The sequence below is a fragment of the Rhinopithecus roxellana genome, chromosome 11 (assembly GCF_007565055.1).
Source record: "Rhinopithecus roxellana isolate Shanxi Qingling chromosome 11, ASM756505v1, whole genome shotgun sequence".
Lineage (NCBI taxonomy): Eukaryota > Metazoa > Chordata > Mammalia > Primates > Cercopithecidae > Rhinopithecus > Rhinopithecus roxellana.
This window is the reverse complement of record NC_044559.1, coordinates 61,535,166-61,559,822: the sequence shown is the minus strand read 5'-3', so window position 1 is coordinate 61,559,822 and position 24,657 is coordinate 61,535,166. Positions and strand designations below refer to the sequence as shown.

General features: G+C 36.7%; 1 protein-coding gene across 1 annotated transcript in view; it reads left to right on the top strand.

The window, feature by feature from the left end:
* LOC104675174 (neutral ceramidase) overlaps positions 1 to 24,320 on the top strand; it is a 78,866-nt gene extending 54,546 nt beyond the window's left edge. Inside the window, exons 18-22 of the mRNA XM_030941356.1 lie at positions 541 to 636; positions 2,771 to 2,917; positions 13,016 to 13,075; positions 17,518 to 17,606; positions 19,583 to 24,320. Of these exons, the coding sequence (XP_030797216.1) occupies positions 541 to 636; positions 2,771 to 2,917; positions 13,016 to 13,075; positions 17,518 to 17,606; positions 19,583 to 19,772 (582 nt within the window). The 3' untranslated portion in view covers positions 19,773 to 24,320. The remainder of the gene's footprint in view (positions 1 to 540; positions 637 to 2,770; positions 2,918 to 13,015; positions 13,076 to 17,517; positions 17,607 to 19,582) is intronic.
* The last annotated feature ends 337 nt before the right edge of the window (positions 24,321 to 24,657 follow it).

Genomic DNA, 24,657 nt, shown 5'->3' with positions numbered 1-24,657 from the left:
GGAAGCTGATATGTCTGGAGTGGTGAGATTGGTTTTAGATTTGATGACTCTGAAGTTCCTGTAAAAGAGCCAAAGACCTGGAGGCCAGGTGAAAGATGCATTTGGCTCCATTTCATGGCTGTGATGGATTAAATGTCCTTCTCCAGTTAGTACCTTCTAACTATTTATCCAGAAGTTATAAGGACTCTTTTTATTTTGTTTTTCTTCTGATATATGCACTGGGGGAAAGCATTTGTATTACAAGTACTTACAATAGACTAAAGCTTAGGCACTAGCACCCTCTTTCATAGTAAATAGAGTGACAGTCTAAATGGCATAAGCAGAGAGAACCCACTGCTTTTAATAGGTAGTTGATGGGAATCACTTACCTTGGCCAGTAAATGGAAATGCCCATCCTCTTTCATCATACATAATCTTGAATATTATGCCAGTTTTGAATAATGTCAGATGTCAAGCATCACATTTACCTAAAATGCTACACCTCTGTAAATGGATTTAAATATGCAGAACCATGTACAACTCTCCCTGCCTTTCCTGCAGGCTCAGCGATATGAGGCAGCATCGACAATTTATGGACCTCACACGTTATCTGCTTACATTCAGCTTTTCAGAAACCTTGCTAAGGCTATTGCTACGGTAATCAAATATTGTTTGTGGGTGTGTGGGTGTGTGTATGTGTTGTGTGTGTGTATGTCTGTATGTGTCTGTGTCTGGTGAGAAAATGCAGAGAGAAGCAAAAGAGAACCTTAGCTTTGAGTGTTCAGTTTCTTTGACAACCTTTATATTTTACAAAACTTATAGCTTTGTGGTATCTCAGAAAAATAAAATGTCTTTCCAAATTTTGGATCTAGTTAGCATCCTTTCAGTGGTGGCAGCTTCTTTCATATATATTATCTCATTATTTTTACAACCATCATGTGAAGTTAAGGAGATATCATTGAGATATCATTTCTCCCCAGTTTTCAGAGGAGCACATAGACTTGAAGATAAGTGAGGAAGCTTACTACACCTGGGAGTTGAACCTGTGTTCTCTAATCCTTGCCAGATTCTCCCCACTCACTCCAAGAGTTGAGTAGGTCAGCATTCCAAGATGCCCATTTTCCACATTATAATATCTCAGAAATTGGGAAGCATTTTCCAATCAGAGGAATCTTATTATTATTATAATTAGTAGCATGCTTTTACTTTCTTGGTGGTTCAAAAGATAATATGAGTTGTTAAATCAATGGAAGCTTAGATTTGATGTAAAAACGGTGGTGCCTTGGAATGAACACATTGCATCTACCTAAAATATATACCACTGAACAAGTTTACTTGATTTAAAGGAACTTCACTTGTGGAAATCTTCCCTTTGGATGCAGTTGTTTATGAAGCTGTGATGTCAGAAGGTTAGTCAACAAACAGGATAAAGAGCTTAAAATAGTAAGCAGCCCCTTATATAATAATATGTAAGCCTCAATAAAAAATGTGAAACAATTGTGGCATAGCAAAGAAAATAAAGCCCTTTTAATGAAAGAGCTTGGATATATTAAATTGAAATAAATGAAATGGTTGTCTCTGTAGGTTGTGTCAGTCGAATGTTGAACATTTCATATGGCTGTATTATTAGTTACTGATTATGTGTTTGAAATTTCAGTATTTTATATAATTTCTTTGCACATATTTTAATTAATTGATATTTATTTTCCTTTTATCACAATTTTGCTCTCAGTTTTAGGTTAATTTTTTTTGAATAACTGTCTGTATTTATTTATTTATTTGTTTGTTTCTATTATAAAAGCCAAATCTATTTGTAGGACATTCATATTATACAGAAAAGTGTAAACCTATAACCCATCCCTAGAGGTAACTACTGTTTAACTGTCACTATGCTCATAGATCTATAGTTCTTCCCATGAAAATAGGTTCTTCAAATTTTGTAGTGACAATGGAGAAAAATGCAATTAATTTGGTGGAAATTTGTTTTACAGTCAAATTTCTGGTCAACACCTTAAAACTAGCTATGTGATCTTGAAAAAAACTGCTGAATATGTCCAAGCCTATTTTCTCATTTGCAAAATGGGAATGGTAATACATAACCTATCTCATATGCAGTTGTAGAGATTAAATCTATAATGTGAGGAATAAAGAACATTAAATATTCATTGAAAGTAATGGCAAAATGCCAATTACTTTTGTACCAACCTAATATATGTCAAGGGATATTTGAAAATTGAGATTTGTATTTTTATGACACTATTAAAAATGGTAAACGTTGTGGGCAACATAGATTAAACCAGTCAGGATATGGGATGATCTTAAATTTTAAATTAAAAATATGTTTATTATATTCTTTTATTAGAACAGACAAGAATCTAGGAAAAAACTTGGTACTGACTCCAGATGAGAGTGGCTCAAGACTTTTTAAAAATTAAAATAGTAATTACGGTGTCATGTTATAATTACCTTTTTGCATGGTAGGCCCCTGTACAAAGTCACACAATTCGAAAGTATGCTTCCAGCCTTGTACTCTGGTCACTGTCATTATGTTTTCTAGGAGAATAAAAGAGTTACCTATGACCAAAGCTTTCTCCCAGTGACAAGAGTTTAAATTGTTAATTTCTAGGCTCATGCTACCTTCCTATTTTCTCAAGGTTGTTAGCTCTTGGAGTGTGTATGAGTATGTGTGTGTGCACTCTTCCATTAATGCAGGCATTTCTGGGACTGGAAGCCTGGGAAAAGGGTCTTTGACTCTACGTATGCACTCCTTAACAAATGCTCTCTGTTCCAGGACACAGTAGCCAACCTGAGCAGAGGCCCAGAACCTCCATTTTTCCAACAATTAATAGTTCCATTAATTTCTAATATTGTGGATAGAGCACCAACAGGCAGAACTTTTGGGGATGTCCTGCAGCCAGCAAAACCTGAATACAGAGTGGTAAGACTCACGTGCAGACCTTGGAATCCTTTAGAGGCTTGTTTTTGGGGATGAGGGGAAGGATGACACTTAGTGTCACCATTTGCCTCTAATCATGCTGTAGACTAGCTGTTAGCAATGATAATTTTGACAATTGTTCTTATCTCCGCAAAAGTAATGAGAATGGGAAAATATTTATTTTTTTGTGGGTAATTGTGTCAAATTGAAATTCTAAAATCCAAATTATTCCTTTTCCTAAATGAATGATCATGGAACTATTCACTGGCACTGAGAGTTGTCTCTTAAATCAAGGATAGGAAAAACATACTGAAATGAAGCAGAATTTGTATCATTACTATTTTATATCACTCTTATGCCCTGAAAGCTTGCTGAATCAGTTATTAGTTTCAATTGTTTTTGGGTGGGGGGAGGATGAGTAAGAGGGGAGTCTGGATTCCTTAGGAATTTCTACATATAGTATCATGTCATCTGTGAATAAAAATAAACGTATTTATTCTTTTCTATATTTCTTTTCTGAATGCATCTAATTATTTTTCCTTATTGGACTGGCTAGAACCTTCAATAGAATATTTTGTTTTTTAAAAAATTTTATTTAATTTTCTAATTGATAAATGAAATTATACATATTTATTGTGTACAAGATGGTGTTCTGAAATATGTATACATGGGGAATGGCTCAGTTGAGCTAATTAACATATGAATTGTCACATACTTATTATTTTTTGTTGTGAGAAAATTTGAGACTCTCTTAACAATTTTTAAAAACAATACATTGTTTTAACTGAAGTCATCAAGTTGTACAGTAGACCTCTTGAGCTTATTCACCTTGTCTAAATGAAATTTTATATTCCTTGATCAATGCCTCCCCAACCCCCTAACCTCCTAGCCCCTGGTAACCAACCTTCTGCCAACATTCTACTCTCTACTTCTATGAGTTTAACTCTTTAAGGTTCTACATATAAGTGAGATCATGTGGTATTTATCTTTCTGTACCTGGCTTATTTCACTGAGTCTACTGTTCTCCAGGTTTATCCATGTTGTGTCAAATGTAAGGATCTCATTCTTATTTATGGCTGAATAGTATTCCTTTGTTTTATTAAATGTTATTATACATTTTCTTTATCCATTCATCCATTGATGGACACTTAGGGTGTTTCATATCTTGGCTATTGTGAACAGTGCTGCAATAAACATGGGAATGCAACTGTTTTCAACAAACTGATTTCATTTCCTTTGGATATAGACCCAGAAATGGTATTGGGTATACTATTTTACAGTAGTTCTATTTTTAATTTTTTGAGAAACCTCTTGCTGCTTTTCATAATGGCTGTACTAATTCACATTCTCATGAACAGTGTGTAAGAGTTACCTTTTTCTTTTTTTTTTTTTTATTATACCTTAAGTTCTAGGGTACATGTGCATAACGTGCAGGTTTGTTACATATGTATACTTGTCCCATGTTGGTGTGCTGCACCCATCAACTCGTCAGCACCCATCAATTCATCATTTATATCAGGTATAACTCCCAGTGCAATCCCTCCCGCCTCCCCCCTCCCCATGATAGGCCCCGGTGTGTGATGTTCCCCTTCCCGAGTCCAAGTGATCTCATTGTTCAGTTCCCACCTATGAGTGAGAACATGCGGTGTTTGGTTTTCTGTTCTTGTGATAGTTTGCTAAGAATGATGGTTTCCAGCTGCATCCATGTCCCTACAAAGGATGCAAACTCATCCGTTTTTATGGCTGCATAGTATTCCATGGTGTATATGTGCCACATTTTCTGAATCCAGTCTGTCACAGATGGACATTTGGGTTGATTCCAAGTCTTTGCTTTTGTGAATAGTGCCACAATAAACATATGTGTGCATGTGTCTTTATAGCAGCATGATTTATAATCCTTTGGGTATATACCCAGTAGTGGGATGGCTGGGTCATATGGTACATCTAGTTCTAGATCCTTGAGGAATTGCCATACTGTTTTCCATAATGGTTGAACTAGTTTACAATCCCACCAACAGTGTAAAAGTGTTCCTATTTCTCCACATCCTCTCCAACACCCGTTGTTTCCTGACTTTTTAATGATTGCCATTCTAACTGGTGTGAGATGGTATCTCATTGTGGTTTTGATTTGCATTTCTCTGATGGCAAGTGATGATGAGCATTTTTTCATGTGTCTGTTGGCTGTATGAATGTCTTCTTTTGAGAAATGTCTGTTCATATCCTTTGCCCACTTTTTGATGAGGTTGTTTGTTTTTTTCTTGTATATTTGTTTGAGTTCTTTGTAGATTCTGGATATTAGCCCTTTGTCAGATGAGTAGATTGCAAAAATTTTCTCCCATTCTGTAGGTTGCCTGTTCACTCTGATGGTAGTTTCTTTTGCTGTGCAGAAGCTCTTTAGTTTAATGAGATCCCATTTGTCAATTTTGGCTTTTGTTGCCATTGCTTTTGGTGTTTTAGACATGAAGTCCTTGCCCTCCTTGCCCATGCCTATGTCCTGAATGGTACTACCTAGGTTTTCTTCTAGGGTTTTTATGGTATTAGGTCTGGGTATTCAGCTCTGTTTTGGTACCAGTACCATGCTGTTTTGGTTACTGTAGCCTTGTAGTATAGTTTGAAGTCAGGTAGCGTGACGCCTCCAGCTTTGTCCTTTTGACTTAGGATTGTCTTGGCAATGCGGGCTCTTTTTTGGTTCCATATGAACTTTAAAGCAGTTTTTTCCAATTCTGTGAGGAAACTCATTGGTAGCTTGATGGGGATAGCATTGAATCTATAAATAACCTTGGGCAGTATGGCCATTTTCATGATATTGATTCTTCCTATCCATGAGCATGGTATGTTCTTCCATTTGTTTGTGTCCTCTTTTATTTCACTGAGCAGTGGTTTGTAGTTCTCCTTGAAGAGGTCCTTTACATCCCTTGTAAGTTGGATTCCTAGGTATTTTATTCTCTTTGAAGCAATTGTGAATGGAAGTTCATTCCTGATTTGGCTCTGTCTGTTACTGGTGTATAAGAATGCTTGTGATTTTTGCACATTAATTTTGTATCCTGAGACTTTGCTGAAGTTGCTTATCAGCTTAAGGAGATTTTGGGCTGAGACAATGGGGTTTTCTAAATATACAATCATGTCATCTGCAAACAGGGGCAATTTGACTTCTTCTTTTCCTAACTGAATACCCTTGATTTCGTTCTCTTGCCTGATTGCCCTAGCCAGAACTTCCAACACTATGTTGAATAGGAGTGGTGAGAGAGGGCATCCCTGTCTTGTACCAGTTTTCAAAGGGAATTTTTCCAGTTTTTGCCCATTCAGTATGATATTAGCTATGGGTTTGTCAGAAATAGCTCTTATTATTTTGAGGTACGTTCCATCAATACCGAATTTATTGAGCGTTTTTAGCATGAAGGGCTGTTGAATTTTGTCAAAAGCCTTTTCTGCATCTATTGAGATAATCATGTGGTTCTTGTCTTTGGTTCTGTTTATATGCTGGATTATGTTTATTGATTTGCGAATGTTGAACCAGCCTTGCATCCCAGGGATGAAGCCCACTTGATCATGGTGGATAAGCTTTTTGATGTGCTGCTGAATCCGGTTTGCCAGTATTTTATTGAGAATTTTTGCATCGATGTTCATCAGGGATATTGGTCTAAAATTCTCTTTTTTTGTTGTGTCTCTGCCAGGCTTTGGTATCAGGATGATGTTGGCCTCATAAAATGAGTTAGGGAGGATTCTCTCTTTTTCTATTGATTGGAATAGTTTCAGAAGGAATGGTACCAGCTCCTCCTTGTACCTCTGGTAGAATTCAGCTGTGAATCCATCTGGTCCTGGACTTTTTTTGGTTGGTAGGCTATTAACTATTGCCTCAATTTCAGAGCCTACTATTGGTCTATTCAGGGATTCAACTTCTTCCTGGTTTAGTCTTGGAAGAGTGTAAGTGTCCAGGAAATTATCCATTTCTTCTAGATTTTCTAGTTGATTTGCGTAGAGGTGTTTTTAGTATTCTCTGATGGTAGTTTGTATTTCTGTGGGGTCGGTGGTGATATCCCCTTTATCATTTTTTATTGCGTCTATTTGATTCCTCTCTCTTTTCTTCTTTATTAGTCTTGCTAGCGGTCTGTCAATTTTGTTGATCTTTTCAAAAAACCAACTCCTGGATTCATTGATTGTTTGGAGGGTTTTTTATGTCTCTATCTCCTTCAGTTCGGCTCTGATCTTAGTTATTTCTTGCCTTCTGCTAGCTTTTGAATGTGTTTGCTCTTGCCTCTCTAGTTCTTTTAATTGTTACGTTAGAGTGTCAGTTTTAGATCTTTCCTGCTTTCTCTTGTGGGCATTTAGTGCTATAAATTTCCCTCTACACACTGCTTTAAATGTGTCCCAGAGATTCTGGTATGTTGTATCTTTGTTCTCATTGGTTTCAAAGAACATCTTTATTTCTGCCTTCATTTCATTATGTACCCAGTAGTCATTCAGGAGCAGGTTGTTCAGTTTCCATGTAGTTGAGCGGTTTTGATTGAGTTTCTTAGTCCTGAGTTCTAGTTTGATTGCACTGTGGTCTGAGAGACAGTTTGTTATAATTTCTGTTCTTTTACATTTGCTGAGGAGTGCTTTACTTCCAATTATGTGGTCAATTTTGGAATAAGTGCGATGTGGTGCTGAGAAGAATGTATATTCTGTTGATTTGGGGTGGAGAGTTCTATAGATGTCTATTAGGTCCACTTGGTGCAGAGATGAGTTCAATTCCTGGATATCCTTGTTAACTTTCTGTCTCGTTGATCTGTCTAATGTTGACAGTGGAGTGTTGAAGTCTCCCATTATTATTGTATGGGAGTCTAAGTCTCTTGGTAAGTCTCTAAGGACTTGCTTTATGAATCTGGGTGCTCCTGTATTGGGTGCATATATATTTAGGAGAGTTAGCTCTTCCTGTTGAATTGATCCCTTTACCATTATGTGATGGCCTTCTTTGTCTCTTTTGAGCTTTGATGGTTTAAAGTCTGTTTTATCAGAGACTAGGATTGCAACCCCTGCTTTTTTTTTGTTCTCCATTTACTTGGTAGATCTTCCTCCATCCCTTTATTTTGAGCCTATGTATGTCTCTGCATGTGAGATGGGTCTCCTGAATACAGCAGACTGATGGGTCTTGACTCTTTATCCAGTTTGCTAGTCTGTGTCTTTTAATTGGAGCATTTAGTCCATTTACATTTAAGGTTAATATTGTTATGTGTGAACTTGATCCTGCCATTATGATATTAACTGGTTATTTTGCTCGTTAGTTGATGCAGTTTCTTCCTAGCCTCGATGGTCTTTACATTTTGGCATGTTTTTGCAATGGCTGGTACCGGTTGTTCCTTTCCATGTTTTGGGCTTCCTTCAGGGTCTCTTGTAAGGCAGGCCTGGTGGTGACAAAATCTCTAAGCATTTGCTTATCTGTAAAGGATTTTATTTCTTCTTCACTTATGAAACTTAGTTTGGCTGGATATGAAATTCTGGGTTTAAAATTCTTTTCTTTAAGAATGTTGAATATTGGCCCCCACTCTCTTCTGGCTTGTAGAGTTTCTGCCGAGAGGTCTGCTGTTATTCTGATGGGCTTCCCTTTGTGGGTAACCCGACCTTTCTCTCGGGCTGCCCTTAAGATTTTTTCCTTCATTTCAACTTTGGTGAATCTGCCAATTATGTGTCTTGGAGTTGCTCTTCTGGAGGAGTATCTTTGTGGTGTTCTCTGTATTTCCTGAATTTGAATGTTGGCCTGCCCTACTAGGTTGGGGAAGTTCTCCTGGATGATATCCTGAAGAGTGTTTTCCAACTTGGTTCCATTTTCCCCCTCACTTTCAGGCACTCCAATCAGACGTAGATTTGGTCTTTTAACATAATCCCACACTTCTTGCAGGCTTTGTTCATTTCTTTTTCTTCTTTTTTCTTTTGGTTTCTCTTCTCGCTTCATTTCATTCATTTGATCCTCAATCGCTGATACTCTTTCTTCCAGTTGATCGAGTCGGTTACTGAAGCTTGTGCATTTGTCACGTATTTCTCGTGTCATGCTTTTCATCTCTGTCATTTCGTTTATGACCTTCTCTGCATTAATTAGTCTAGCTGTCAATTCTTCCACTCTTTTTTCAAGATTTTTAGTTTCTTTGCGCTGGGTACGTAATTACTCCTTTAGCTCTGAGAAGTTTGATGGACTGAAGCCTTCTTCTCTCATCTCGTCAAAGTCCTTCTCTGACCAGCTTTGATCCGTTGCTGGCGATGGGCTGCGCTCCTTTGCAGGGGAAGATGTGCTCTTATTTTTTGAATTTCCATCTTTTCTGCCCTGCTTTTTCCCCATCTTTGTGGTTTTATCTGCCTCTGGTCTTTGATGATGGTGACGTACTGATGGGGTTTTGGTATAGGTGTCCTTCCTGTTTGATAGTTTTCCTTCTGACATTCAGGACCCTCAGCTGTAGGTCTGTTGGAGATTGCTTGAGGTCCACTCCAGACCCTGTTTGCCTGGGTATCAGCAGCAGAGGTTGCAGTAGATAGAATATTGCTGAACAGCGAGTGTACCTGTCTGATTCTTACTTTGGAAGCTTCCTCTCAGGGGTGTACTCCACCCTGTGAGGTGTGGGGTGTCAGACTGCCCCTAGTGGGGGATGTCTCCCAGTTAGGCTACTCAGGGGTCAGGGACCCGCTTGAGCAGGCAGTCTGTCCGTTCTCAGATCTCAACCTCCGTGTTGGGAGATCCACTGCTCTCTTCAAAGCTGTCAGACAGAGTCATTTGCGTCTGCAAAGGCTTCTGCTGCTTTTTTTGTTGTTGTTGTTTAGCTGTGCCCTGTCCCCAGAGGTGGAGTCTACAGAGACAGGCAGGTTTCCTTGAGCTGCTGTGAGCTCCACCCAGTTCGAGCTTCCCAGCAGCGTTGTTTACCTACTTAAGCCTCAGCAATGGCGGGCGCCCCTCCCCCAGCCTCGCTGCTGCCTTGCAGTTAGATCGCAGACTGCTGTGTTAGCAATGAGGGAGGCTCCGTGGGCGTGGGACCCTCCTGGCCAGGTGTGGGATATATTCTCCTGGTGTGCCCGTTTGCTTAAACCGCAGTATTGGGGTGGGAGTTACCCGATTTTCCAGGTGTTGTGTGTCTCAGTTCCCCTGGCTAGGAAAAGGGATTCCCTTCCCCCTTGCACTTCCCAGGTGAGGCGATGCCTCACCCTGCTTCAGCTCTTGCTGGTCGGGCTGCAGCAGCTGACCAGCACCGATTGTCCGGCACTCCCTAGTGAGATGACCCCAGTACCTCAGTTGAAAATGCAGAAATCACCGGTCTTCCGTGTCGCTCGCGTTGGGAGTTGGAGACTGGCGCTGTTCCTATTCGGCCATCTTGCTCCACCCCAGAGTTACCTTTTTCTACATTCTTATCAACACTTATGTTTTGTCTTTTTTAATATTATACATTCTAACAGGTGATATCTCGTTGTAGTTTAATTTGCATTTCTTTGATGATCACTGATATCAAACATTTTAAAAAATATCCTGTTGATCATTTGTATGTCTTCTTTGGAGAAATGTTTATTCAGGTACTTTTCTTATTTTCAAATTGGGTTATTTGTTTTCTTGCTATTGAGCTGTTTGAGTACCTTGTATCTTTTAGATATTAACTCTTTATTGGATGCATAGTTTGGAAATGTTTTCTCCCATTCCTTAGGTTGTCTTCTCACTTTGTTAATTTTTTTTTTTTTTTTTTTTTTTTTTGGTTGTGCAGAAACTGTTTAGTTTGATGTAATATCATGTGTCGGTTTTTGTTTTTGTTGCTTTTGTTGCTTTTGCATTAGGGGTCACATTTGAAAAAAAAACAACAACATTGCCTACGCCAACATCATGGAGCTTTTCCTCTGGGTTTTCTTTCAGTTGTTTTATAGTTTCAGGTCTTATATTTAAATATTTAATCAATTTTGAGTCAATTTTTATAATTCATTCTTCTGCATGTGGCTATCCAGTTTTCCCAACACCATTTATGGAAGAGACTGTCACTTCCCCACTGTGCATTCTTGGCACCTTTGTCAAAAATCAATTTACCATGGATGTGCGGGCTTATTTCTGGGCTCCATTGGTCTATGTGTACCAATGATGTGTTGATTACTTTAGGCCAGTACCATGCTGTGTTGATTACTATAGCTTTGTAGTATATTTTGAAGTCAGGTTGTGTGGTACCTTCAGTTTTGTTCTTTTTGCTGAAGATCCAATCCAATGTCAAATAGAAGTTGTGAGACTGGACACTCTTGTCTTGTTTACAATCTTAGTAGAAAAGTATTCAGTTTTTCACCATTTAGTGTGATGTTTACTTTAGGATTTTTGTAGATTCTCTTTATCATGTTGAGAAAGTTACCTTTTATGCCTAGCTTATTGAGAGTTTTTGTCAGAAATAAGTATTGGATTTTTGCAATTTTGTTTCTACTGAGGTGACAATGTGTTTTTGTCTTTTACTATTTTAATATGGTATTTGCATTCATTGGTTTTCAGATGTTAAATAAATGCCATACCATTTAGTCATGGTGTGTAACCTGTTTTAGATGTTGCTGAATTTGATTTGCTAACATATTGTAAGGAGTTTTCTACTTATGTCTATGAGGGATATTTTTAGTTTTCTTTTTATGTGTTTGCCTTTGGTATCGGGGCAATAGTGGTTTCAAAGAATGAGTTGGGAAATGTTTCCTCTTGTACTTTCTGAAAAAGTATCCAAAAGATTGGCATTATTTACTCTTTAAATATTTGATTGGATTGACCAGCAAGGCCATATGGACCTGGATTTCCTTTATGGCAAAATTTTTATTACTAATTCAATTTCTTTACTTGTTATATGCCCATTCATATTTCCTGTTTTTTCCTTGCATCGATTTTGTGTCTTTATAGGAATTTATCTTTACAGGAATTGATATCATTCTAGGGGAATTTTCTCATTTCATATAAGTTGTTTACTTTGTTGGTGTAATATAAAAGTTGTTATTGCTCATCATAATCCCCTCTAATCCTTTTAATCTCTGAAGAGTTGACAATGATGTCCCCTCTTTCTTTCTAATTTTGGTAATTTGTGTTCTCAAAGAACTAGCATTTAGTTTTAGTGCTTTTACCTATTGTATTACCTATTACTAAACTTTTTAGGCAAGACCAGAGCAGCTTTTCATCTTGAGCAAATCCCTTCCCTACTTCCCCCAGCACCCCCCATCCCCTCACGCACTGAAGTAAAATTCTTTTGAATTATGAGGTTTTCCAGTCTGGCCTGGTGGGAATGGAATCTCGTCACAACTCTCTATGAGCCTGGGGACTGTTCTCTGCAATTCTGTTAGCCCATTCTTTTCCTGACTTCCAATAGTTCCCTTGTATGCATGCAAACTTGAGGGGAACTTTCTGCAAATCTCCAGGTTTCTGTCTCTGTGCAGCTCTTCTCTCTATGATGCTCTGTGCTATAAACTCAAGACTATTTGCCATTTGTGGACTCCCAGCTCCATATCCTCAACTTAGACTGCCAGACTTGGCCTGAATTCTCCTCCTTCTGCCATGGCCCATAAACTCTGATGACATTGAGCTGGTGAATTACAGGGTTCATCTTGTTTGTTTGCTGACACTCAAATATCACTGTCTTTCATTGTCACTTGAAAATTCATTGTTTAATATATATTTTTTCCAGTGTTTTAGTTAATTGTTTCAGATGGGAGGATAAATACACATCTTGCCACTCCAACTCTTGTAAAAATATAATCTTAACTATAAATGTAAGCATAAATATGAGTCATCTGTGGAAAGTTTTCACTGTTCTAATTTGATTCAAATATTCCCTGTATTTGTGTTGGGAGGGAGTTGTGAGGAATTATCAAGACCTGAAGAAGCCATTTTAATGTGCTGTCACTAATATGAACTACAGCTCTAGATCTTCACTTGTATCTGAGTCTACCAAAAGCAAATTCATTGGCCAAACATTCCTATGTCTATTGTTGCAAGGGTTAATATTCTTAGAAAATAACTTACTTGATTAAATAGAATAAAATCTATAAAGGCACCCTAAATCATAAAATTTATAATAAATAGTGCCAAAATATGAGTATAGCAAAAATCTTTTTATTAGAAATCATTAAATGAATTTTTATTTTCAGGGAGAAGTTGTTGAAGTTATATTTGTAGGTGCTAACCCAAAGAATTCAGCACAAAACCAGGTAGGCATCAATGATTTTCTTTTACAAATGTAAATCCACCTTTCAGCCATTCATTCATTTAAATATCCCTCTAGAGGTTAATATCATAAAGACAAAATGTTCCAACTTGTTTTCCATCTTATTTTGTAGGTATGGGAAAATATTCAATGGTTACAGTTAATGTGGATTGAGTCTGGGTAAAAGCACACAGGAAATATATAATTGGCTCTATTTAGGACCAAGTATAGCATAATGTATGTATGACTGCATTGTCTGTCAAGAAGATGTTAAGTTGAATACAATCACGTATATGTATAGTTATGTACCATATATAATGATGTTTCAGTCAAAGATGAACTGCATTTATGACAGTGGTCCCATGAGATTATAATACTATACTTTTACTGCACCTTTTCTACGTTTAGGTATGTTAAGACACACAAATACTTACTATCATGTTACAATTGCCTACAACATTCAATACAGTAATGGGCTGTACATATTTGTAGCCTAGGAGCCAGAGGCTATACCATATAGCCTAGGTGTGTAAGAGGCTACACCATCTAAGTTTGTGTAAGCCTAAGTCTGTGATGCTCATACAATGATGAATTTGCCTAACGATGCACTTCTCAGGATGTATCCAATGTATGACTGTATTCAAATATATAGCACTCTACCAAATGTTGTGAAATAATCAAAGGGCCAACTGAAGGATGTGTGTCTTTGGCTCCTTCTTCTCTTTTTGCCTGTCTTCTCCTCTACACTACCATCTCTGGTCCTACCTGTACTGTTGTGGAATGGTCACGGATCCCTGGGCGGATACTCTCATGGCTTAGAGTCCTGGCACATGTGCTTTACTTTATCTTGCACTGACCATTTCCCTATTATTTACTACTGGTGTTAATAGGGCATTTAATTATTAAACTTAAAAAATGACATTGAAAATACATGTCCAATGTTAAAACAATGTAGGGGTGCAGAAAATAGAATATATATGTTCTCTTCTACCCACAAACGTGCTTTCCCGAGGTAATAGCTGTTAAGAGTTTTTTAATGAAGCATTTCAGACTTTTTTGTTTTTATCATATGTATGATAAACTATATACATATGTAATATATCTATTAATAAAATTATACTTCTATAGCTTCCTTAACATGTACTTATAACTACACAAGCAATAACTGGACACATTCTAGTTGTAAAACCTCAAATAATAAAGGAATTTATAGTGGAAAAACAGTGGGCATATGACTGTGATTTCAAGGTCATGGTTTTTACTATGGCTGAGGATGCATTCCTTCTTTCAATTAGCTGCTCTTTCCAGGGTGCATAGTCACTTATAATCCAAAAATACCTTCCTTCCAAAAGAACCTTCCCATTCCTGTTCATTAAAATGTCATTATTGCCAAGATAACAGTTGTGGCAATATGACATTCTCAAATGTCATTCTCAAAAAAATATGACATTGGGGGATAGTCTTCTACTTCTTAGGTAGTCAATATGCACCTGTTTGAAGTAATTTCTTTAGGAAGTCAATCTGTGCCATAGTAGTTACATGTTTATAATATTATTTTCTGAAGATATCAAAGTGTTATATCAAAACTGCAGGTTTAGCTGTCATCTGATATGCCTAGGGTAGAGAAATTCTGTCATCATTATTGCCATGGAGAAGCAGGAGAACAAATCATTTAAAGTACTGTAGTGGTAATAGAATTAATTTTAAAGAATGCTCTGGGACTTGGTATACAACAATTTCCAGTACCCTCCTTTATTAGTAATTGTCATCACTATTTATGGAATGCTTATTTTGCAGGTACTATTTGCAAGTATTTCTATTAAAGTGCTTTATATGCATTATCATATGATTAATTCCATCCTTACAACTACCCAATGAGTTAAGTTTTATTACCTCTATTTTCCAGATGAATAAACTGAGGCCTGGAGAGAGAAAGTAACTTACATTAACTAATTATGCATCTGGAAGAGATTATGGTAGAGTAGTTGGGAAAAGATTGTCATATGTTTTATCCCTGATATTCAGAGGCCTAAACTTGGTCTTCAGTCTATACTCTAGACATATTCAAAAAGCCTACTGTATCTTCTCCATCTAAGGCCTTCCCAATGTCATTTGCCCTAAATAGAGAGAAATAACTCTCTTTACAAGTTCCTATGGTTATGAAAACTTCCTTATGGTGGTGCATGCCTATAATCCCAGCTACATGCATGGCTGAAGCAGGAGAATCGCTTGAACCCAGGAGGTGCAGGTTGCAGTGAGCCAAGATCACACCACTGCACTCCAGACTGGGCTACAGAGGGAAACTGTATCTCAAAAAATAAAAAAAAAGGGATAATGAGATGCATAATACCATTATAATGTAAGTAATTTTAATACAGCTGTGTAAAAGTAGGCAGTTAGATCAATGAAACAGAATAGCCAGCCCACAAACAGGTCCAATCTCCCACTCACAGATGCCAGAACTTCACATACAACAAAGGAGGGGTCAGTAAAGAATGACTCAAGAAGGCAAAGATCACTCACAGTTAACGGTGATATGAATGACTACTTACTATTTTGGAAAAAAAACCAATTAGATCATCATCTCCTAGCATATGCTAAAATAAACTCCAACTTAAATAATTAAACATAAACATTTTAAGCTGTTAAATTGAATTGAAAATTAAACTTTTATTGGATGAAGATTTTTGTAAGCTTAGAAGCAATGAAAGAAATTGTGAAGGAAAAGAATCCCATTTAACTATGTAAAAATGGAAACTTCTGGAAAGAAAAAATTGGTATTATTATTAGTAGTAGTTTTGAGACGGAGTCTCACTTTGTTGCCCAGGCTAGAGTGCAGTGGCTCACACAACCTCCGCCTCCTGGGTTCAAGAGATTTTCCTGCCTCAGCCTTCTGAGTAGCTGGGACTAGAGATGCGCGCCACCATGCCTGGCTGATTTTTGTATTTTTAGTAGAGATGGGGTTTCACTATGTTGGCCAGGCTGGTCTCGAACTCCTGACCTTGCCCACCTCGGCCTCCCAAAGTGCTGGGATTGCAGGCTTGAGCCACCATGCCCAGCCGAAAAATTGGTATTATTAAGTGGAAAAATATATTATCTTCAAGTCTTTGTCATTTTATCACTTCTGTAGTCACACAAAGCTATAAAGAAGACAACAATTTGATTGAAAGCAAATGGTTAAAAATTAGTTTATGATGTAATGTCACTGTGTTGCAGCTTTTATTAAGCAGTTGGCATTGCATTATTTACATAGAAATTCAAAACATGTCACAGAGACCATTTGGGAGGTTAGCTATTTCTAAAAGAACACCGATACTGTAAATGTTATTTTCCTGTTGGAAAACGAAATCGAGTGGTAACAGAGGAGTCATCCTTATCATATCTGCACAATTTCCCATTCCTATAATTATAGGTCTCACCAGTTCACTCCTACCCAACCATGGACACTCATTTAAACTAAGGGCTACCAACTGAATTTGACTAATGAATGTAACAATAACCACCTACTGAAAATTAATTTAAAATGTAAGAAATCACAGGAACTTTGAAAGTTGATACCACTCCTCAGTAAAATACCTGTTTAAGAGTCTCTATAAAGCTCTAACATAAAAAAAAAAAAAAAAAGAATTTTAAACAATTTCATGGCCCACATGTAAATAGGCGATCCATTTAACAAGGGGTTATTTGAGCACCAGTAAATGAGAGATGTAAAGGACTGTGATAAATATAGGTGAATTAGACATGTGCCTTTTAGGGTCACAATCTCAGGGATTTAAAGGGATACTAGAAATTTATAGCCTTTGTCTTTATTAACTTGTCATATTATTCAAATCTGCGCTTTGTTTGAAGCTGAATTGTTCGTCTGAAACAAATTCTTCTATTATGATAATCTTCCAATGGGGAAATAAAATCTTTTTATGATGTGGTTTCTAGGAATCTATTATAAAAAATCTAGAGACCTCCTTTAGCACCCCAGGATAGGGAAGATTTATGTATTCTTTTCAGTTCTTTCACGCAGGGAGGTACATTAACTAATAATTCATTCACCTAGAAATGGAATATAGATTAAACTTTACCATTTTTCCTTCTAAATCTTGAGGTGAATAGAGAAAGTCTTGGGCTATATAGATCAATAAGCATGTCACGAAAAGGCTCGACTTATACCTTTTTAAAATCTCAAGTAAGTTTTATTTCCAACCTCTTTTCTGCCCTAGTTTCCAAAATTTGCTATTAACTCTAAAATTATGCTTCTTTCAAATTTCTAAAAAAGTCATGTTTTTTAAATAGACTGCATAAATTAACATTCTGAGTACATTGCATAGCATGTTAAGAGGAAAGCCTAAGAATATGGATGAAATTCTAACACATTTTCACACAAGGTACTGGTAGGCTAACATATGGTCAACAAGGGTAGTATTTACAAACGGATTCCTAATTGCATTTCAGACCCATCAGACCTTCCTCACTGTGGAGAAATATGAGGCTACTTCAACATCGTGGCAGACAGTGTGTAATGATGCCTGCTGGGAGACTCGGTGAGCACATCTATTGAATATTTTTGTATTTCAAGCTTTGAAAACAGTTGGCTTGTAATGCTGGGAAGACCAATGAAAAGACTGGCTCAATACAAGGTATTAATGATATCAAATTCTCAAGGAGCTTTCTGGACATATTTAGTTGATTTATTAGATTTCATTTTGATTCATTTTTCTACAAAACAGTGTGGTGTGTGCTTCTGTAAGATTAGGTGCTAATGAGGTTATGGCTTCCATTTTTACAGACATCTGTTCTGTTTTTTTCCCCATAGTCACAGGCATTATTTCTAAAATCTAACTAGCTTTATTGCAAATTGATTGAAAGGAGCGTGGAGTAGAAGTGTTGAGATGTCTCTGTAGAGCTTGATATTTCTATAGGGAAAATGAGTCTATACCTGATATGTATTGCATGTTTGTATGTGATCAATGATTCTTCATTTGAGTTACTAAAACACTATAGACTTGGGTGTTTAACTCTTAATGACTTGAGTGAGGAGATAATATAATCATGCAATTTCCTCAGAGAGACATATCTCTTTGCTTTTAGCTACCAAATTCCTGAGCTGAATAGATATTTTGAAGATTTGACAATGTGTCTGAAATAAGACAATATTTCTGTTCCCAAGTCTATAAATTTCGCATTCCAGGACAGTGGCATGGAAGTAGGTATAGTTTTTGGCTATTTGGGTCTAATTCAGATTGCCTCAAACTAAGTGATATTAGTTTGTTAAATGTAAATATGTTAGTATGGTTCAGATGGTTAATTGAAAATAGGAATTTGACCGTGGCCCATTTGATAACCATATACAAATATGGGCATAAGTTTTCTTTGGTATTTAGAGCTGTAGAGTATAGGTAAAATTTTAAACAAGTAATGTATACTTATCATTTAAAAGGTTATACAGGTAATAAAAACAATGATTTATATTTAAATGCTAAAAGTTTTTAGCTAATAGCAGTCAATACTGAGGATATGTTTAGATCCCTGCCTTATTCATTAGCAGCAGAATAATCAAATATTTGTTGAGAGTACTGAACCCATCACTGAGAAACATAGAATGTCGAGCACACTCTCTGTGCCCAAGAGATTAGCTTTCAACATAACTGAGGATGTCAATCAGCCCATTGTATCTCACTGAGTCTAGAAGAGTGTCTGAACTCTCTGCTGTGATCTGCAGGGGCCAACATGATCTGGTTCCATCTGTTTCTCTCATCTCAAGCACTCTTCCGTGGTTTACTATTCCCTGTACCAACCAACCTGCTTTCTGCTTTGCGGCCACATCAAGTTTGTTCCTGCTTTGGACACTTTGTATTTTCTGTTCCTTCTTGTTAGAATGTTTTTCCCTCCAGATTTTTGCAGACTCAGTTTAAATGACATCTCCCTAAAAAAACTTCCATCTTGTTTTCTACATTACATTTATCATTCTTAAGATTTTTATATTTATTGCTTTGTTTATTGTATTTATTTCCATCCTCAACCCAGTAGAACATAAGCTTCATAAAACTTGGGACCATATCTATCTTGCTCCTTACTGTACCCTCAGTACTTCTAGAAGAGAGTCTGACATGTATTCATTATATATATAGATATATATATCTATATATATAAAACAAATGAATCTAGATGTGAAAATATGTGTCAGATAAAGGCTAAAAGAGTGCTTTGCAATTCTACAACAGGAGAGACATCTTGTGGCTATCAGGTAAGGTTTCCTGGGATAAATATAATTTAGGTAGGTAGAAAGGTGGAACAAGTAAAGCTATTTCTACAAATTGCTGTTCTTTAAAGTTTCTCTTCTAGAAAATAGACGTTTTTGTCTATTGTGTTCATTGCTGTATCTTCAATGTCTAGATAGTGTCTTGCTCATTGTAGGTACTCCCTGAATATTCATTAAATGAATAATCAGTATTTTTCTAATTACACATTTTTAAGAGTAAAATTGAGTTTTGCTTGCTTGTTTGTTTTCTATCAACAGTTTTTATTGGCACAAGGGACTCCTGGGTCTGAGTAATGCAACAATGGAATGGCATATTCCAGACACTGCCCAGCCTGGAATCTACAGAATAAGATATTTTGGACACAATCGGAAGCAGGACATTCTGAAGCCTGCTGTCATACTTTCATTTGAAGGCACTTCCCCTACGTTTGAAGTTGTAACTACTTAGTGAAAAGTTGGCAGATCATGTAAAGAACAGCGTTACTCTGTACACATTATATAAGTGATTTCAAATGAATGTGAACTAGTGAACTACTATGTTGACTTCTATAATCGTCCTTATTTGGGGACAGATAGTTTACTGCTAATGGGGCAGAGGTGTGTGTGTGTGTGTGTGTGTGTGTGTGTGTGTGTGAGAGAGAGAGAGAGAGAGAGAGAGAGAGAGAGAGAGAGAGAGAGAGAGAGAGGTTTGTCCCATATATCTTGTTCCAGTAGCCATACACCTTGTGGTCTACAGCCTAAAGCATGATTTCCCTTGAAGCCTTGGGGCTGTTTAAAGGAGAGTCCCTTCAATATAAAACCTCTGAAATATTAGTGAGAATGGCTGAATACATGTGAACAATGTTTAACCTATTTATTTATATATGTAATTATTGAATGTTAGTACTGGGAGAGTTTATAGAAATCATCTAGTCTTATTCTTCATCTTACAGATAAGAAAAATGGTCTTTTCTTATAATCACATTTACAAAATATGATATAAACCTTGACCATAAATGTATGAGCCTAATTAGAGAAACAGAAAATCAGCATGTCAGTTTTTCTTCATTCAAAATAACATAGCCTTTCTAAGCAGTCATTCTGGAGTTAACATGCCTAGTTCAGAGTTGTTGTGGATGCTCAAATCATTTCTGGAATTGCCTTCAGAACCCAATTATGAGAAAGTCAGACTTGCAATATTTTGATCATGCTTTGTGTTTTCCTAAGTGTCCTTATCCCACTGGATTGTGTCTCTTACTCCCAAGACTTATTCCAAATTTTTTTTGTACTCTTTTCATTAATCAAATTCACCCCAAACCAGAAAGCTTTGCCATTAGTATAGATATTAAAAGTATTACTGGCTGGGAAAGCACTCCTCAGAGCAAAGGTTCTAAATTAATTTATCTGTTCTTTTTACCATTTGCTCACTCACTCATGGACCCATTCAATCATAGAATATTTACGATTTATATGCCCAGAATTGTAATGGTACCTGGGCCTTGATAATTAGTGACATTGTACTTGGGGTGAATGTATAAGTGTCAAAAGGTAACTATTATAAAGGAGAAAATAATCAATTTAATATGTAAATTCCGGGGAGGCATTTAAAAAATCAGTAATCTTCAAGTTATATCTTGTGTATCATCTGTGTTGGATACTCTAATTTTAGGGTAAAGAGGCTCCAGACAGTTTGCTAAATACTATTTTGAAAGTTATTTTTGGGCCTTGTAAAATACCTAGCCTCATGCCCCGAAGAGTAAGATATGACAATCTGACATCGATTGCCTGAAAGTACTAATTGCATTTAAAATTCTTTAAATTAACTAGGAGTTCCCAGACTGCAAAGCAAATTTCCAAAACCAGGCCATACTTTTGTATGTATGTAAAAGCTTTAGCATTTTAGGGAAAAAAAAATCAATCTGTATTCAAAAATAAACTTTGAGGTCTGAAAATAATAACGATATTAATGATGGTAATATTAACATCCATTATGTATAACTTAATCTCAACATAATTTATTGAATTAGAATGAACCTGGAACACTTTTTGATGAATCAGTATCCTAGAGGCTGTTTCCATGGACATTAACTGCTGGAGGATTAGGTAATCAGGGATTCCAAGTCTTCCAAGTCTTGTGATCATTTTTCTAATGACACCACAGTCTTTAGTGTAAAAGTTCAGAAGCCTAAAAGAACAAGTGATCCTGAAAGTAGCTGATCCCAGACAAGAAATTTATATTAGAACTCATGATATGGTTTTTTAAAGTATTTGTTATTACTCAGAAGGGTTCATGAATCATTTTCCACTACCTCTATGCCTTCTATTGAAGCTTTCCTCAATCTACTTGTGATTCCTGATAGCTCACTGGCAACTGTACCAAGGTGGTCACTGTATCATCTACTGACCCTTCTGCATCCAGCACTCTTGGTCCCAGATAACCCACAGAAACCTATTTTCTTACCAGCTGTCATTTCTTCTAGGCCATGCAGTTCTATGTTTGCAGTTCATGTGTAAAAATAAAACCAAATTCCTGGATTATCAATATCAGTTCTGTATCTATGCATAAAAGAATATCATGAAGTAACTGAACTTATCTGTTGATATAAAAACACAGATCCAATTCGTGTCTGTGGGTGCTGCAGGGACTGGCTCATTGGAGCCAAACCATGTGGCGTAAACTCCTGAAATTGGTGGAAAAAGTGGAATATGGCAGATTGGGTAGGTAAGAGAACAATTGTGGAGATTTTGTTTTTCATGTTAAAGTGTCTGCATTTTATTTGCTGTACCCTGCCTACTCTGGTTTTAAGGATTCTGTGACTTCTTCGAAAAGCACTGAATAATCTCTTTTCCAGGTCTAGATTTTTTTGGTGAGTACTGAGTAAAATTGTCAACATTCAATGGATTATTTAATAATAAATTAAGAATTACACTCACAAAAGTATGTCTAATGAAAGGTAATGTAGACAAATGAACACTTTTTTAAAAAAAGAGGTGAAAAAAAGGTGTTAGATTACACGTAAATTAGGTTGGAAAGTGATACAAATGACTAATAACTAACCACTGAAGCACAAGGGAACCACTTCTTTATCAGTTCCTTTCCAATTTCTGAAGATGTACTGCTGGAAAAACACATGTATGGTTGGCATTTCTTTTATTTTCTTTCTCTTTTTTACTAGTTGGGCAAAAAATTTCCTAGGCAGGTGGCTAACTATGAAATGGTTTCATGAGCTAATTCTGAACAAAAAGACCAAGAATGAATTCACTTATGAATGTCCTTTTCTAATGTGCCCTCTTATGCTTCTCCTCCAACATAAGCAAGCTTACTGTCTTTTTCTACTATTAGTGCATGGATTCTATCTTTAGTCAAAAGGTTTCATCACTAGATAAACTTCTCATGTGTTTAGTTCTTCCAAATGATGCTCTTGCTTCCTGGGTATCCAACCTGACTTGCTGGTCTATATTGGCTTCCAAAATTTTAGAGTGATAGGGTATCGGAGAGGGAAATTTGCACATTCCTTACACAATTAGTTAGAATGCATTCAGTTGTAACTCAGAAAATATTCCTGATCAACATCCATCCAAATACTGAAGACATTTATAACCTCACATAGCAGTAAGTCTTGAAGTGATAAATACAGGTTTTGTGCAGCCACTCAGTGGCTCTTCTTAACATACTTACTTAATTCTTAGGCTTATCTTCTTGGCCAAAAGATCGCTACCTCGTGTCTACATACAATTGAATGAAGCAGCAAAATGGGAAAAGAGTTCTCTTTATAATACCCTTTTGGAAGGTGGAAAGTAGTAGGAACACAAGTTGAATTTTCCTTCTATTTCCTTGTTCAGAACGGTGCCACACAGTTACTCTTACCTGCAAGGGAGGCTGGAAAAAAGAACATTTAGTATTTTGTGCTTCTAGAGAGTGAGGCAAGTTCTGATAGTAAGAAAAAAGAGACAGTTGAAGTAGCTGTCATAAAGGTACGTCAGTCAAGACAGATTAGTTATGCTACAACATTAGAGATTTATTTCTTGATTTCATGACCTGTCCATTGAGGTTAGCTGGAGGATCTGTTCCACACCCTTCTCATTTGGGTTCACAGCCTGACAGAGATTTCCATTCTAAACATTCTTCCATTGTGAGGGAACAGGAACAGGTGCTTCCATGACTGGGGGAAGGGACAGGGAGAATCATGCAGTAGTTTGTGAAGCTCCCACATTACTGTGCATTTTTCACTGAGCAGGTGACGGAACCAGGATGTTTGCAAGCAGCCCTAAAGTTTACCACAATGGGCAAGGAATAATATCTGTATATCCAACTTAACTGCTCTTTGAAATAATTATAACTAGTTTTATTCTAGAAAACATATTTTGGAAAAGGACACACATTGGAATCATGATGAAAAAATTGCTTTCTGTATTGCAAAATGTTTACATTCCTTTAACAGCTTTATATCAAGCACCTATATACTTTGTGGCAGAAATTATACTAAATCCTAAGAATGAAACAATAATGAAGGCAAAGCTATTCCCTGCCAAAAGAAACTTACAGTTTAATGAACAAAGCAAACAGATAAACAATAATTACTGTACAGGGTGACCCATATTGTTATTGTTCAGGGAATTAGAGAGAGCACCTAATATGGTCTTGGGGATGTTTCAGTAAGTTTCCTGGAAGAAATAACATATAAACTAAGACTTCAAAGATATGTAGAAATTAGCTAGAAGAAAGGCAATGGTGTGTGCGTGTATGTGTGTATTTGTGTGTGTTTGTGTTTGTGTACTGGGCAAATAGACTATTCCATGTAGAGGGAATATTGAGTACTTTATCAAGGTTGTAGTTAGAGTATAAGGGAAGAGTTGACAGTGAGGCAGCACTAAACTTTACTTTCATAAATAGCAATTTGGTTTTATACTTGTATTAGCATTTTTCCCCCTTGAGACTGTTCCCCTATAACATCAAAGTCCTTGAATGTATTTGCCATTTGCTCTAATAATAAAATACACTTTCTATAACCAAAAAAACTTACCTTGGCTCCCAGTTTCCAGTGCCAGTTAGTGTCATCCTTCTGTCTTCAGGGCTATAACCCTGTCCATAGACAAACCCATGGAATTGAATTTATTCAGACTTCTTTTGCTTGTGTCAATTTCATGTTTCCAAATCTATGATTTCTTTTGTTTTTTGTTTGTTTGGTGTACCTGCTAAAATGGCACGTATAGCCAATGAAGACCATTCTCTCCCTTTAGATAGGGTTCAGAGTTCCAGCCTTACAAGTTCATAAATAGTTGTGAATACTAAAAATTTGAACCACCCACATAAAATTCATAGCATCTTGACCTGCATACTGCCAAGTTATCAG